Source organism: Coffea eugenioides, chromosome 1 (assembly GCF_003713205.1).
Source record: "Coffea eugenioides isolate CCC68of chromosome 1, Ceug_1.0, whole genome shotgun sequence".
Classification (NCBI taxonomy): domain Eukaryota; kingdom Viridiplantae; phylum Streptophyta; class Magnoliopsida; order Gentianales; family Rubiaceae; genus Coffea; species Coffea eugenioides.
Window position 1 is genome coordinate 6,462,239 of NC_040035.1, and position 14,773 is coordinate 6,477,011.

Sequence of the window (14,773 nt, forward strand, 5' to 3'; positions counted from 1 at the left end):
AATGTTTCTCCAATGCAGACCATATTGGCCAAAAGTCCATCTCCTTTGCTCATGATCAATGTACCAAGAACTTTCACTATGGGGCTATTGGCGAAAGGTTGATCATTAGTCTTGAAGAACTTCTCAGCTGCTTCAGGGGATGAGACAATAATTGCTGGGACATAACCAAATCGCATGTGACAATAACGGAGCAAGAAGTAGTTAATTTAACCGATATTGTATATATAATTAGGAGACAAGAAATGAAACCAATCATATTACTGCTGAAATCGGAAGAAAATTCTTAACGGGCCTTTATTATAAACTTTACGACAAATTTATCAACGCATGCTAAATTACACAAAAATCAAAGGCCTTCAGAAACTAAATATGAAGATTTTCGGCTATGATGGCATAATAGTAATTTAACACAATAACTTGTGTTTAATAGTAATTAAACACAATAACTTGAGACCAATTCACACTAAATGAGAATAAAAGAGTAATTGCACCCATACTCAATGTTACAAAATGTATCTTACCCTAATCTATAAAGATTATCTTACCCATAAGGAGGCCGTATAATTTTTTTTTTCCAGTGTAAGTGAAAGGTATCGAACTCGAAATCTCTCAGTTACATTTCCTCCTCCATCCCTCTCCTCAGCGGTTGAAATTTAAAGAAGAGTTTAACCAAAAAACTGATTTAATATTTTAGTGTAAGATTTTACTATTTTGGTATATACATGATACTCTACCATTACCACTGTTGTAGAGGCCTCTAATTCATTCATGGCAATGCTCGTAGTTGTTGAGGTGTTTCGTTGTACTGTAATGGCCCAACATGCACAATCAAGCCTAAACTAGTCAAAATAATGAGAAACAAAATTTGTGTCTACAAACCATAAGGGATTAATGTATAGATCCAATTCACTAATAAGTAGGTACAATCGCCAACTTCAATTCATAGAGTAGGCACTATCTATAAATTGATGCTACATGATCAAAAGCACTGAGGATCTTGATGGATGGATTGAACGGTAGGGTAGGGAGTGCAAGTTAGGTTCCGAATTTAAAACCTTTCACTTAAGCATCTACCCTACAAAATGCTATCAAAAGAGTATCTAGCATAAAATTACTTTGATTTCACCCTAGACAGATGTCTTCGTTTTCTTTTTGAATTTTGAAGTAATAAATTTACGATGATGTGTTAACATGGAACCAAATTCATTGACCATTCAATTTGCCCTTCTGATCAAGGGTGGCACAATACAAAGGCGTAGATTGTTAAGCTGGCATGGACACCGCGTCCGAGAACTACTGGTCCAATGTAAGCACGTCTTCTAAAGATTCTGCTCATATACGTGGTTCCATAAACCCGAAAATCCCACGCCTTCACTCTCTAAATTAAGGAAACATTCAAGTCACAAGAAGTAGAGACCCTCCAAAGCCTGCTTGAGGGGAAAAAAAAAATTAGACTAAGTACAAGCTTAGTACAGGCTGTTCTTTATGCTGATATCGAAATATAATATGATATAATAATTGTGAAAAGGTCATGTATAAGTGATTAAACCATATTTAGGTAGCAATAAAAATTAGACTTAGTTTGTACTAGAAGATAAATGCATAATTAAAGTACATGCGGATTATTGTGAAATGGAAAAAAGACGACAACGTATATCATTGAAATGACTATTGTATCCTTATTTTGGTTTGAAAATTGAAGATCAGCTGACTTATTAAATTTTCATTGGACCTAGTTACTTTACTTACCATACGTTTCTGTTTTTGAGAAAGTGACTGAATATTTGATGCTACTTCCTCCCAACTGCTATAGATGATTTTATGACTTGTTACTTTGATGCACTAGTTTCTTCTTTATTAGCCATACTAAGCATTTGATTGCAGGTTTTGGTGGTGAAATATGGTTTATTCAAGATATGACTTTAGGTTTTCAGTTTTCAAATTTCTAAAATATATTTTATTCAAATCTCTCCTTGGTTCATCTGATAACTTTTGGTTTTCTTTTTCTGAATATAAGATCTTGACCTTAATTTCTTGCCCAAAAGTGACTTCTTGCCCTTCTCAACCCTTAGATTTTTCCTATTCTTCCTTGTTTCAAGCTCCATTCCTGTAAATGTTTCAAACCAAGTGTTCTATTTAGTAGTTCGGTTAATTTTTATTGTAATTGTAGATTTTTAAGTAATTTAGATTGCAAAGATATAGTTCATTAATAAAAGAAGTAAGTTTTCATAATTTTAATTGGGTATATTTATCAAATAGGATAAAAAATTCTTTCAAAGAGAGTTTTACTACAAATTTTCTCAATGAGGTATGTAATTCTGTATCTTGATTTATCATTTTACCAATCCATGCAATTACTTTTTCGTGAAAGCATATTATTTTGGTTTAATGTTATAACTTCTATGTGACTGTAATACAGTTGCTACGTGCCTTAATATGCTATGTTTCAATATGGATAACTAATGGACTTGCTGACTGCCATGCTCAACAATAATGCCTTAAAAAATAAATGGATACCAAAAATTGGAAGAAAGTACCTAAAGAGGTAAGCTTTACCTAACATTCTTTTTTTTCTTAAATTTGTTTTTTCAACAAGAGAGAGGTGGGACTTAAGAAAAAGAGAGGCAGTAAGGAGATTTGAACTTAGGATTTCTAATTTCTGCACTCCCAACCTAACATTCGAGAACAAATATCCATTTATCTATATCTATATCTATATCTATACTCCTTATAAAAGTGTGAAGAGTCTAGGCAAGTGGAACGTAAACAAGTTAAGTGTAAGCATTAAATTATTTGTTTTAAGTTTTACTATGACAAAAATACCCTCATTTTTTGCCTTAGTTTTTAGTTTGACCAAAAAGTACCCTTTTGTCAAATACTTAGAATTATTTTATTTTAGTTATTATGGTTGTAATGAAATGAATGAAACGTTATCAATTAACTCAATAATGTTAGTAATTAGAATAAAAACTGAAATGCTACCAACTGTTTCAATAATGTTACTAATTAAGATTAAGATGAACATTTTTCTCATTTAAAACTATTTATCAACTTTTACACTTCATCTTCAATTATTTCATGTGTTTAAAATTTCTTGCTCAAAGCAATGGCCAAAATATTAAATAGCCAACCAAAATATACATGCTCTTAGGACAAAACAACAGCATGCAAGGAAAAACAAACCTTTATTGACTTGGAAAAGCTTTATGACGAGATCATGAGCAATTTGCATACTCGTATATCTATTATCTATCTTTACATATTCGTATATCAATCTATCTATCCATCTATTTATCCATTACCAGTATTGGTGTTTTGAGTGTAAGCATTATTGTTGTCTTAGTTTTTCTTATCCCCATTATGCCCTTAGTAATTGATGATGATTGCAAGTTCATATTATGCCCTTGTTGTTTAATGATGATTAAAGTCATTATATCATATATGTTGGTTTAAAAATGTTAACGAGAAGATAAAAGGTTAAATTGACAATTAAGTTCACTATATTATTAACATATTGATTAAAACAAAACAAATGGCGAGACTATTTCAAAAAATCCTAAGACAAAACTTCTACAAGTACTAAAGCTGATAAATATTTATTGTATCCAAATTTTAACTACTGTTAACCTTTCAAAATTGTGCTTATATTAATGCACATTTTCTCCCATTATCCTTGCTTCTTAATGTCTTAAACTATAAAAAGTCACCAAAATATGGGTAAAAAACAAAAAAACCCCTATGATAAACCTAATATACAGAAAAGCCCCCCGTGATTTCAAAATATACAACACAACACCCCATACTTTGAACTAAATTGTAAAGATGACTGAATCCATTAAACTTAATGGAAGTGGAGAAAATGACCAAAATGCCATGATATAATTAAGCAAAAGACAGCTCAAAAAATCATTTGTTTTATTCTTTAGATAGAGAGAATTGAGGGTTAAGGGGCAAAACAGGTATATTTGTTAAAAATTAGGTATAAAATTTTTTTTTAGATTCCAATAAGTCATTTCCGTTAAGTTTAACGGATTCCGTCACCTTTACAATTTAATTCAGAGTACGGGGTGTCACGTTATATATTTTGAAACCACAGGGAACTTTTCTGTATATTAGGTTTACCACAGGGGGCTTTTTTGTATTTTACCCCCAAAATATTGCTTAGAAAAGTTTTTCTCAAAATTGTCCAAAATTTTGATTTAAAAATGTCTTTTAAGGAATGCATTGGTGGGAAAGAAGGAATCATTGCTTAATTTTTGTTGATGAAACCTTATTGCTGTGAGATGTGAAAGCTTGCTTTTTTATGTTAAAAACGTGGGAAGGTAATAGTTGTTACCAAAAAAAAAAAAAAAAAAAATCAATCCTCATAAGCAGTCTAATATAATGCTTCAATCTAAAAACATGATACAGTCAATTAATTTTCATTATTGCTATAACTCCTCAATGTGGAAATGGGGCAATAAAGTGGTGCTATTAATCATTAATTGATACATTCATGCCCCATAAAATGGCTTAAATCAAGATTTGTTGAGAATAAAGTTACAAAAAGGATATTTTTTTCAAGTTACTTGAGAACGAAACCTCAATTACAAAGAGAAATATTGCTACATTGGAATTGTAAATTGGTTCTTAAAGCAAATGAAGATTTGGATTCAAAACGTACTTCAACTTGGATATACTTGAGAGCGTTTCCAAAGAGTATTAAGGTATTATTTTGACTCCATTTCAGCTTTCTATGGAAATATATGAGTTTAGTCCTAAAAGATTCTTAAACTTTTGCATTGATCTTGGATGCCATTACTTTGAATTGATTCCATTTCAAGTTAGAAGAAGGGGTTAGTTCAGAATCTCTTTTTCAATAGCTAAAAATGAGCATTCTTTGGTAATTATTTTTACTAACTTTGATTTATGCATTAGTTTCGTAAATTTTAGAAAATTTTCTCTTCTTTCTACTACAACTCCAGTAAAATAAACAATGACTTAGCTAAACTTCCTTCTTCAAAGTTTTTATCTGGCAGAATGTATGATGACTGTTTAATTTTTTTATATGCAATGTAAATTGTGTATGACTAGCAATTACTAAATTTTGTTAGTCATAGTTTTTTAGAATATATTATATTAACAATCAATATTTAGCAAAGAAATTTAATATATAAAAAATGTTATATCTTTAAAAAAAATATATCCACGTGCAAAGCACGTGACATATTACTGCGACATATAAAAAGTCATTCGCTTTAGTTGTTTTTTTTTAAAAAGAAAAGCTATTAACAGTCACAAAAAATGAGATATTCGATGTGCAAATCACGTACTGCCAAACTAGTTTTTGAAAGAAGAAAGCTGGGGAGATTGGTAATGGTTCCTGCAGTGCAAAGGATTTGAAGCCTGTATGTTTAGTTGGGACAGTAGAATCGTTAACAATGCTAGTCAGATGTTAACCAAAAAAAAAAAGTCCTTGTTTGCAGTATTTTTGGTTAACTTTGAAACGCTACTGTTCTGATCTTGTTCTAAGTATAAACTCGGCTATTTTTTCAGAACTTAAAAAAAAAAAAAAAAAGTAAATAGCGTCCTGCCAAAAGTTTTAAAAAAATTAAGTAAATAGTGCTGTTTAGGTTGGGCAGCTTACCCAGGACTTGGTTCTACTAGGCTATTGTTTCAGCATTTAAATTCGGCCGGTATCGACTTGAAATCGCTTATTAAAAAACACTTAATTAATAGAATTTTTATCAAATTATTTATTAAGTGTTTAATCATATTGTTTGGGTATAAACTTTCATAAGTGCTTTTTTTTTTTAATTTGAATTTGCAATTTTGAATTTCTAAATACATTTATCGCTTCATTTAGTTCAAAATTTATAATAAAATTATTAAAGTTAATTTTCTTTATTCTTTGAAATATAAAGACTGCTCTAAAAGCACCAATTTTAAACTAAATGTCAAATGTACTTTATTGATCAAAAGCCCTATTCCTAAATTCAAGAAATGACGCTTACCAGCTTTTGCCCGCTCTACTTTAAAGCAGGCAATTGCTATTGGTTCAGGTTGGGGGACCTTATCTAGGACTTGGTTCTAAATGCTGTGCCGAAACCTAGCCTTGCCAAGTTTACGGATTTGAATAATGTGGTAGACTCGGTCATAAAATTCATTGGAGTAGAGCTCTTAGGAAAAATTCTAGCCCACATTAGAATTATAGGGGACAACAAACATTAGCAAAATTCAGCAGCCTCTATTCCCTCTTCTATGGAGCTCAAAACAGTCTAGTGCCCTTTTCCTTTTTTTTTTTTTTGCTTTTCGAACGGATTTGTTGATTTAAACGAATGGTCTGTCTAACGATGTTCTAAAACATATTCCAGGTGTTATATTTTCAAAAATATAAGATTCTTTAGAGAAAGTAAATAAATACAGGAGAAAATATATAAAATTAAATAGAAAAAATATATAAGTGCACACCCGTTAGAACAACGCTTAAACAAAATGTAAACTACTTCGGCTATAACTAAATAGAATGAATTTTTTGTGGATCCTACGCATGGCATTAACAATGACACGATTTTGACTTTACAAAAAAAAAAATTTTTTGGGACCAATCAACACGCTAATTCTTTTTTCTTCAGTTACATATTCAAGAACTAGGGACCCCTCATGTATCTATGCAATAAATTTTGGAGGCTGTGTAACCTCGGAAAAAGGCACATGATTTTGGGAGAAACCTTCCCCCTTGATTGATCGAAAGTTTTATTTAGACTTGTAGTCGATGCCTCATTCATTTAGTGCTAATTCCTCTGGCCATTGCGCCTATTTATAGCATGCACTTTCTTCAGTTCATTCCCAGAATCCAAACACATCACTGATCACACAGCTAATTCCTATCACACAAGCAATCCTTTTTGTATAGGTGCTGTGAAATTATGGATGCTCCAAACACCCTTCCCTTTTGGCTACTAATACCGCTGTTTTCTGTTATTTGGTATTGTATTCACTCTCTCCTCATATCGAATTCTAATGACCAAAAGTCCAAGAAACTCCCTCCAGGGCCATACCCGTTGCCAGTCATCGGTAACTTGCTGCAAATCAATGGACTCTTGCACATACCACTTACAAAACTCTCTCAAACTTATGGACCTTTGATGTCACTTAAAATCGGAAGTAGAAGAGTAATAGTTGTATCATCACCAGAAATTGCCAAGGAAATGCTTCATAAGCATGATCTAGAGTTCGCAGGCAGAAGAATCCTAGATGCAGTCACAGCATTGGACCCATGGTTCGCCGTCGCGGGTCGCGGTCGCGTCGCGGTCGCGGTTGTTCCACATCCGTCACGGTATATCGATTAAATATCGGGTGATACGCGAGTTAAAGTATATAAAACTTTCAAAAATTCTAAAAAAAATTATTAAAAATAAAAAATAATATAAGCAATACAACTATCAAATTAAATTTGATAAAAAACCTAAGTTAACATAGATACCATGTAAGTCTTTAAAAAAAATGACGTAGTTCTAATTAATAAACAAAAGATGTTGAAAAAAATCCAGTTCATTTGTTGTTAACTAATCCAATTTAATATTTGTTGGACTATTCTAATCTCTTGTTCCTTTGGTGTTAGGGGGGTTGAAATGTTGAATGAATGGAAACGTGAATGCATTCAAAAAACAGAGGAATGAAGTTTTAGGTATCCCCCTTTGACCAAGAAATGTTTGTTCGGGTTAGAGAGAAAGTTGGAAAGGACGTGAGATAGAATCTGGTGGCCTTTGAGCTGTAATTTAGCTGTAATTTTTTCTTTTTCTTTTTTTTTTGTTGGGTGTTTATCTCTCTCTCTCTCCTCACTCCATTCTATCCCCTCACATTCCCACGTACACAACCTACACTGCCTCCCATAATCCTTAGAAAACGTTTCCATTCCACCGCCTTCCCCACTTTATTTCTCTGTCTCTCTCTTCTCAAGCTCCACCACCATTACCAGTTTACCACCACCCACAAAAATCTCCAAAACCCCGAATCCCACAAAATTTTTACAGATTCATCTTTCCACCGCCTCCCCCCCTTTATTTCTCTCTGTCTCTCTCTTCTCAAGCTCCACCACCATTACCAGTTTACCACCACCTACAAAAATTTCCAAAACCCCGAATCCCACAAAATTTTTACAGATTCATCTTACTTCCAAATTTGCTCCAATTCTTCTTGTTGTACTCCCAATCTGAAGATTATGATCAATCCCAATGAAATTACGAGTCTTACAATCACAACCCTCAAGAAACCTCAACTAATTATGATGGGTTGCACTAGCAGAAGTGATGGAATGAGGATGGCAACCGGTGGGAGAAAGAAGAAATCATGTGGGTGATTTTGTTGTCTGACTCGCGAGTTGACTCGGCCAAACTCGGTAAGTTTTACTGATTTCTTATTGATTTGAGTTGACTCGGTAAATATCGACCGAGTCAATCCGAGTCAACTCGGATTCCGGTGAAACGGCAATGCGGGTGTCGGTATCGTACCGGTGAGCCCCGTTCCGGTTATGACTCGGCCGAGTCAACTCGGACTCGGCCGATTTGGCGAACCATGATTGGACCACCATAAGTTCTCAATTGCCTGGTTACCACCACAAAGCCAGTGGCGCAATCTTCGTAAAGTATGCAAAGAGCATATCTTTTCATCAGAAAGGCTCAACGCCAGTCAAGGGCTCCGCCAACAAAAGGTTCAGCAACTGTGCAATTATGTAGGCCAACGCTGTCTCAATGGACAGGCCATAGATATTGGTGAAGCTGCCTTCTCAACAACTCTCGACTTGATGTGGAACACTTTCTTCTCGGTTGATTTTGCACAATCCGATTCTATATCTAACTCTTTCTCGTCTCAAGAGGTGAAAGAAATGGTACGGAATGCGGTCAAAATTTCTTCTTGTCCTAATCTCGTGGACTGTTTTCCCATCCTCAGAGCAATTGATCCGCAGGGCATAAGGCGCAGAGCCAAGGTACATTTGGGAAAGTTTCTTGATATTATAGATGGTATCATTCGTCAGAGATCACAAGAAAGAGACACATCCAACACTTATCAAAGGAAAAATGATTTCTTGGAAGCCCTTCTTGATCTTAATCAGCAAAATGAATCTGTAGACATGAAACATTTGATTATGGTGAGTAATATTAATGTACCTATCCATTCAATACGTACTTTATATAACAGGTGCTAATATATAACTCCTAAATTATGAAATGGACAAAAAAAAAAAGAAAATCACCTGATGACTATAATTTGATTCCAACTCCACTGTATTTTAGGATTTATTCGTTGGAGGGACAGAAACAAGTTCAATCAGCGTGGAGTGGATAATGGCAGAGTTACTACGCAACCCTGAAAAAAAATCAAAAGCTAGGGACGAGATCAGGAAAGTTATTGGACAAAACGAGCTGGTTCAAGAATCAGATATCTCAAATCTCCCTTACTTGCAGTCGGTCATTAAAGAAACCTTTCGTCTTCGCCCTACTGTCCCATTCCTAGCTCACCAAGCTCAAAGTGACACGCAACTCAATGGATACGTGGTGCCAAAAAATGCTGATGTATTTGTTAACTTGTGGGGTATGGGCAGGGATCCAAGCTTGTGGTCAGATCCTACTTCATTCGTGCCTGAACGTTTCATGGATGGTGAGATTGATATGAAGGGCCAGCATTTTCAGCTCCTTCCCTTTGGCACGGGAAGAAGAATTTGTGCTGGACTACCACTGGCCGATCGAATGGTGCACCTTATGGTGGCTTCTTTGCTTCATAAATTTGAGTGGAAGCTTGAAGAAGGGATCAAACCAGAAGAAATTGACATGACCGAAGAGTTTGGAGGTACAATACGCAAGGCAGTGCCCCTTAAGGCTATTGCTCTTTCGGAACCATAATGTAATGGTTATTCAGCAATCTTCAGCTAAACCTGTCTCAATCATGAAAGTCCAAGACAGGAGAGGATCCATATTTGCCTTCACTTGTCACAGACAATCCAATAATTATTGAAACGCATAGCATGTTAAAGTTTAATACAGCAACGAATATAGGTATCGTTCTATCAATATCTAATAATGGTAAGAAGCAAAGTTTTAAAACTCTGCTCGGGCTGCTCAATCGAACCGGTTGAACCATCAATCTTGTTGTTGTTCGAGCTGGTTGACGTCCAACCCTGGAAGGTTCAGAAAACCGCTTTAAATGTTGCAGTAAAATAGTTAACTCGTCCGGTATTGGACTGTTCATCTGATGAATTGGAACGGTTTTTTATTAAACCAGTTCGGTTCTTGACTTGAACATTTTATGCCTAGTTGTTTAATGCAATCAAGAGGTCGTAGTTGTCTGGGACATTTAATGTAAGATGGACAGCTGGGTATGTTCTCACACTACAACAAAAATGACCTTTCCTGACATGTCTATAAGGACATTTGCTGGTTTCTGCCATTATAGTAAACATATCATGACAATTATTAATAAATTCAATAATATGTACTATAATTTTTTTATTTTATCATGATATACAAATAATAATGTGCCTTTAGGCTACCTATGATGACACTCTGGAAACTGTGAGATGAACCAAAAAAAAAAAAACGAAAAAACACAGAAAACGACATCGTTTTATTTTGGCTCCAAAACACTTGCTGAAGTACTGTGAAGTTTCATTTTGCCGGCAAAAGGACTTGGTGAAAATTTTCTTCTTCTCATCTCTCTCACCTCTCAGCATACAAGCTATCTCGGCCAGTCCAGAATGTTGGTAGCAATCGAAGCTATCTCCGCAAACAACCATCTTCATCTTTTCTAACCTCAACTTTAAATCCCTCGGCTAAGACATCTGGAAGGGCAAGCAGGAAGTAAAAGCTGAAGAACGGAGCTCTACATTGGGAAAGCGGGAAGATACTTCAGGTGCGCATATCTTGTTCCAAAATTGAAGTGGTAAACACAATGAAGCTGTTGCCCATAACCTGTTCGATAAAATGTCAATTCCCCCCTGTTTTTCATTTTTTTCTGTGAATCTCTTTTAATGTTAATATATGAAACTTAGTTGTAATTGAAGCTCTGTTTAGGCTATGAATAGAAATCGACTTGGAAGCTCTTTGATGAAGATCAAAATAGCAATGGGGTGACTAGAATGACCTTTTTGCAAGACAAGTGCAAAAGTTTAAGAAATAGGTTGATGAAAATTAATATTTAAGGACTTAATTAATGGACTTCTTGTTGAACTGCACATTGGTCATAGATGACATAGCACCCTTACTAATTTGGCCATAATGTGGTATACCCAGCTAGCAAAACTAAAGTTTGAAAGATGGATTGAAGGAAATACTCGAAAGATTGAATCAAGAAGAAACTTTTGGAGAAGAATGAAACTTTGGATGCTTTGGAAAGTAGGGAAAGAGAGGGATTTACAGGAGAAAAGGAGGTGAAGGAGTGCAACTACCCCAACGAACTTTTAATTGTGATGGCGCGTAGGCATTGAATTTACCAGACAAGAAAATAGCAGGATTTCGTGTAAAACTGTATTGTATTTTTTAGTCTTTTTTCTTTTTTTTCTTCCCCTATCCATTTTCTTGTCGAACTTCCACCCCTCCCAGTTCAGGATGACATAGCACCCTTACGGGTTCTGTTTTTTTTCTTCTCAATTTAGTCCTGTTTCTAGATCAATTAGCTGAACAGTCATAGCAACTTAAAAGAATCCTGGGACCAAAAAAAGATTATGAGTATAAAATAAAAAGCTAGATAGATTCTCTTCTTTCTTTCACATTTCACTACACACCAGAGATGTATCTATACTTTGATGGAAATTTAGTAAGATTCTTGAATTTCACCTTTAGTCTTCATGCTCATGTGTTTGTTTAACCTTTGACATTTCAGATTGAAGTTAGGAGTTTTGCGAAGACGCGAGTGCAGGAGTTGGTGCGAAGGGCTTTGTTCTGGTATTAGGTAAATATAATTTCTATCCGCTTGCTTGCAAATTCTGTTTTTACAGATTGTTGAGAAATTTTACATTTTGTTGATTTCCTTTATTTGTTGGGCTGCTTTATTTAGTAGACTGTAAATTCTTGAACTTGAAATTAGGGACTTGTAAGCCATGGCCTGAGTTTAAAAAATCAGGGCGCTTCTTATTCTCAATGATTTTATGGGATTTGTCTAGTTTTCTATATAAGTACTAATGTGTAGTTGTTGTTTTCATGCTCTTGGAAGCTTGTTGGAGGACATTTATTTATATTCAAAGTATGGATAAAAGATGGATGGATTTTCCAAGAACAAGTGAAAAGTACGAGACAGGACTTCAAATGTTTCTAAACTTTGCATTTTCCAGATCAAGTTGTGACGGAAAGATTTTGTGTCCTTGCAAAGATTGCGGCATGGGTGTTTGTGTGACAAAAATGGAAGCATATGATCATTTGAAAGTGGTAGGATTTATCAAGGGTTATAATAATTGGATAGCACATGGAGAACTTTCAAACTACAATGAAGCCACATCTAATTCTGAAAATACATCAATTGGGGTTTCAAATGGGACTAATGACATGCAAGACTTGGTCCATGATGTATTTGGGATACCACATGGAACAAATGAATTGAATAGAGAAGGGGACATTCCTGTTTCAGATGCTGAAAAATTTTACAAATTGATTGATGATTCTCAACAGGATTTGTACAGTGGTTGCAAAAATTTCTCGAAATTGTCTTTCATTATTCGTTTGCTTCACCTAAAATGCCTGGGTAAGATGAGTAACAAGATTTTTAATATGCTTGTTGAGCTGTTGAGAGAAGCATTTCCAGAGGCCATGACTAATTTGCCTTCTTCTTACTATGAGGCTGAGAAATTGATGAATACATTGGGGCTGGGTTATGAAAAGATCGATGCATGTCCTAATGATTGTTCTCTTTATTGGGGTAGTGCTGAAAAAAGAACTTCATGCGAAACATGTAACGAGCTTAGGTGGGTTGCTTCAGAAAATGATCCAACTGGGGAAAAAAGGAAAATTCCTCAAAAAGTGTTGTGGCATTTTCCCTTAAAACCTAGATTACAAAGACTATTTATGTCTTCTAAAATTGCATCTCAAATGAGATGGCATGAGGAAAAACGTACAAAAGATGGTTGTATGAGACATCCAGCTGATTCTCCAGCTTGGCAAACTTTTGACCATCTACATCCAGAATTTGCTAAGGATTGTCGAAATGTTAGATTGGGGTTGGCATCTGACGGGTTTAATCCATTCAACAACATGAGTTCTACACACAGTACTTGGCCTGTAGTTTTAATACCATATAACTTACCTCCGTGGATGTGTATGAAGCAACCGTACTTCATGTTGTCCTTGTTAATACCCGGACCATCCTCTCCTGGGAATAATATTGATGTTTATCTACAGCCTCTAGTTAAAGAATTGACCGAATTGTGGGATTTTGGCATTCAAACTTATGATGCATCCCAAAAAGAAAATTTTCAATTGCATGCAGCTCTGTTGTGGACCATTAGTGATTTCCCTGGATATGCAATGTTATCTGGCTGGAGCACTAAAGGTGAATATGCTTGTCCTGTTTGTCACAAGTTCACTCATGCACGACGGTTGACTCATAGTTTCAAATATTGCTATATGGTCATCGGAGATTCTTAGATAGTAAGCATAAATTTAGAAAGCAAGCCCAATTCTTTGATGGCACCGAAGAACATGGAAAGCGACCACCATTGCAAACCGGGGATATGATTGTGAGTGAATTGGGAGACTTGCAAATTAAATTTGGAAAACTTGTGAAAGGTAATCCGAAGCTGCCTTTCAATTGGAAAAAGAGGAGTATTTTCTTTGACTTGCCATATTGGAAAGATAATGTCTTAAGACACAATCTTGACTTCATGCACATTGAGAAGAATGTTTGTGAAAATATTTGGGGGACATTGCTGGATATTGAGGATAAAGCAAAGGACCATTATAATTCCCGCCGTGATTTGAGAGAAATGGGAATAAGAAAAGAGCTGCATCCCATTGAGACAGAACCTGGAAAGGTGTACTTACCTCCATCTTCCTTTGCAATGGATAAAAAACAGAAAACTATGTTTTGCAATGTGCTAAAAAAGTGAAAGTTCCAGATGGTTATGCAGCTAATGTCTCAAGATGCGTTCGAGTAAAATCACCAAGAATTTCAGGGCTTAAAAGTCATGATAATCATATCCTAATGCAGCAATTGATGCCTATAGCTTTGAAAAAGACTTTGCCAAAATCAGTGCGCTATCCTTTGATTCGATTGAGTAGATACTTCAGGCAGCTTTGTTCTAAAGTTATTTGTCCTCAAGATGTGGTTCGTTTGGAAAGTGAAATTGCCGTCATACTCTGCGATCTTGAGAAATGCTTCCCACCAACCTTCTTCGATGTCATGGTGCATTTAGTTGTTCATTTGGCAACTGAAGTGAAATTAGGTGGGCCGGTGTATTATCGTTGGATGTATCCTATAGAGAGGTACTGCTTGTAATTCTCATTATGCCTTAAATGTTTATTCCTTTTTTGCTTTCTTTGATTTGTGGAACTAATTAGAGAGGTTGGAATGATGATACTTTAGGTACTTAGGAACATTAAAATCTTATGTTCGAAATAAAAGTAGGCCTGAAGGTTCGATTGCTCAAGGGTACTTGGCAGAAGAATGCATTAACTTTTGCTCATTGTATCTTGCGGACTATGTTGAGACAAAATTCAATCGTCCAAGCAGAAATGAAGAAGTACATAAGGAAATTGAAGATGGTTTAGATATATTCTCTGAATCAGGACATCCTTTGGGGAGGGGCAAG

General features: G+C 35.1%; 2 protein-coding genes across 2 annotated transcripts; both read left to right on the forward strand.

The window, feature by feature from the left end:
* Positions 1–8,560: 8,560 nt before the first annotated feature.
* Positions 8,561–10,292, forward strand: LOC113766593 (cytochrome P450 76AD1-like; the record flags this gene model as incomplete). Its single annotated transcript, XM_027310770.1, has 2 exons — positions 8,561–9,130; positions 9,276–10,292. Coding segments are annotated over 2 exons (1,176 nt in total), but the record flags the coding sequence as incomplete, so codon positions are not given.
* A 2,058-nt stretch (positions 10,293–12,350) lies between these two features.
* Positions 12,351–14,071, forward strand: LOC113766602. The gene is made up of 2 exons (XM_027310780.1): positions 12,351–13,515; positions 13,611–14,071. The coding sequence occupies exons 1-2, from the start codon at positions 12,351–12,353 to the stop codon at positions 14,069–14,071; spliced, it is 1,626 nt and encodes a 541-aa protein (XP_027166581.1).
* Positions 14,072–14,773: the final 702 nt, after the last annotated feature.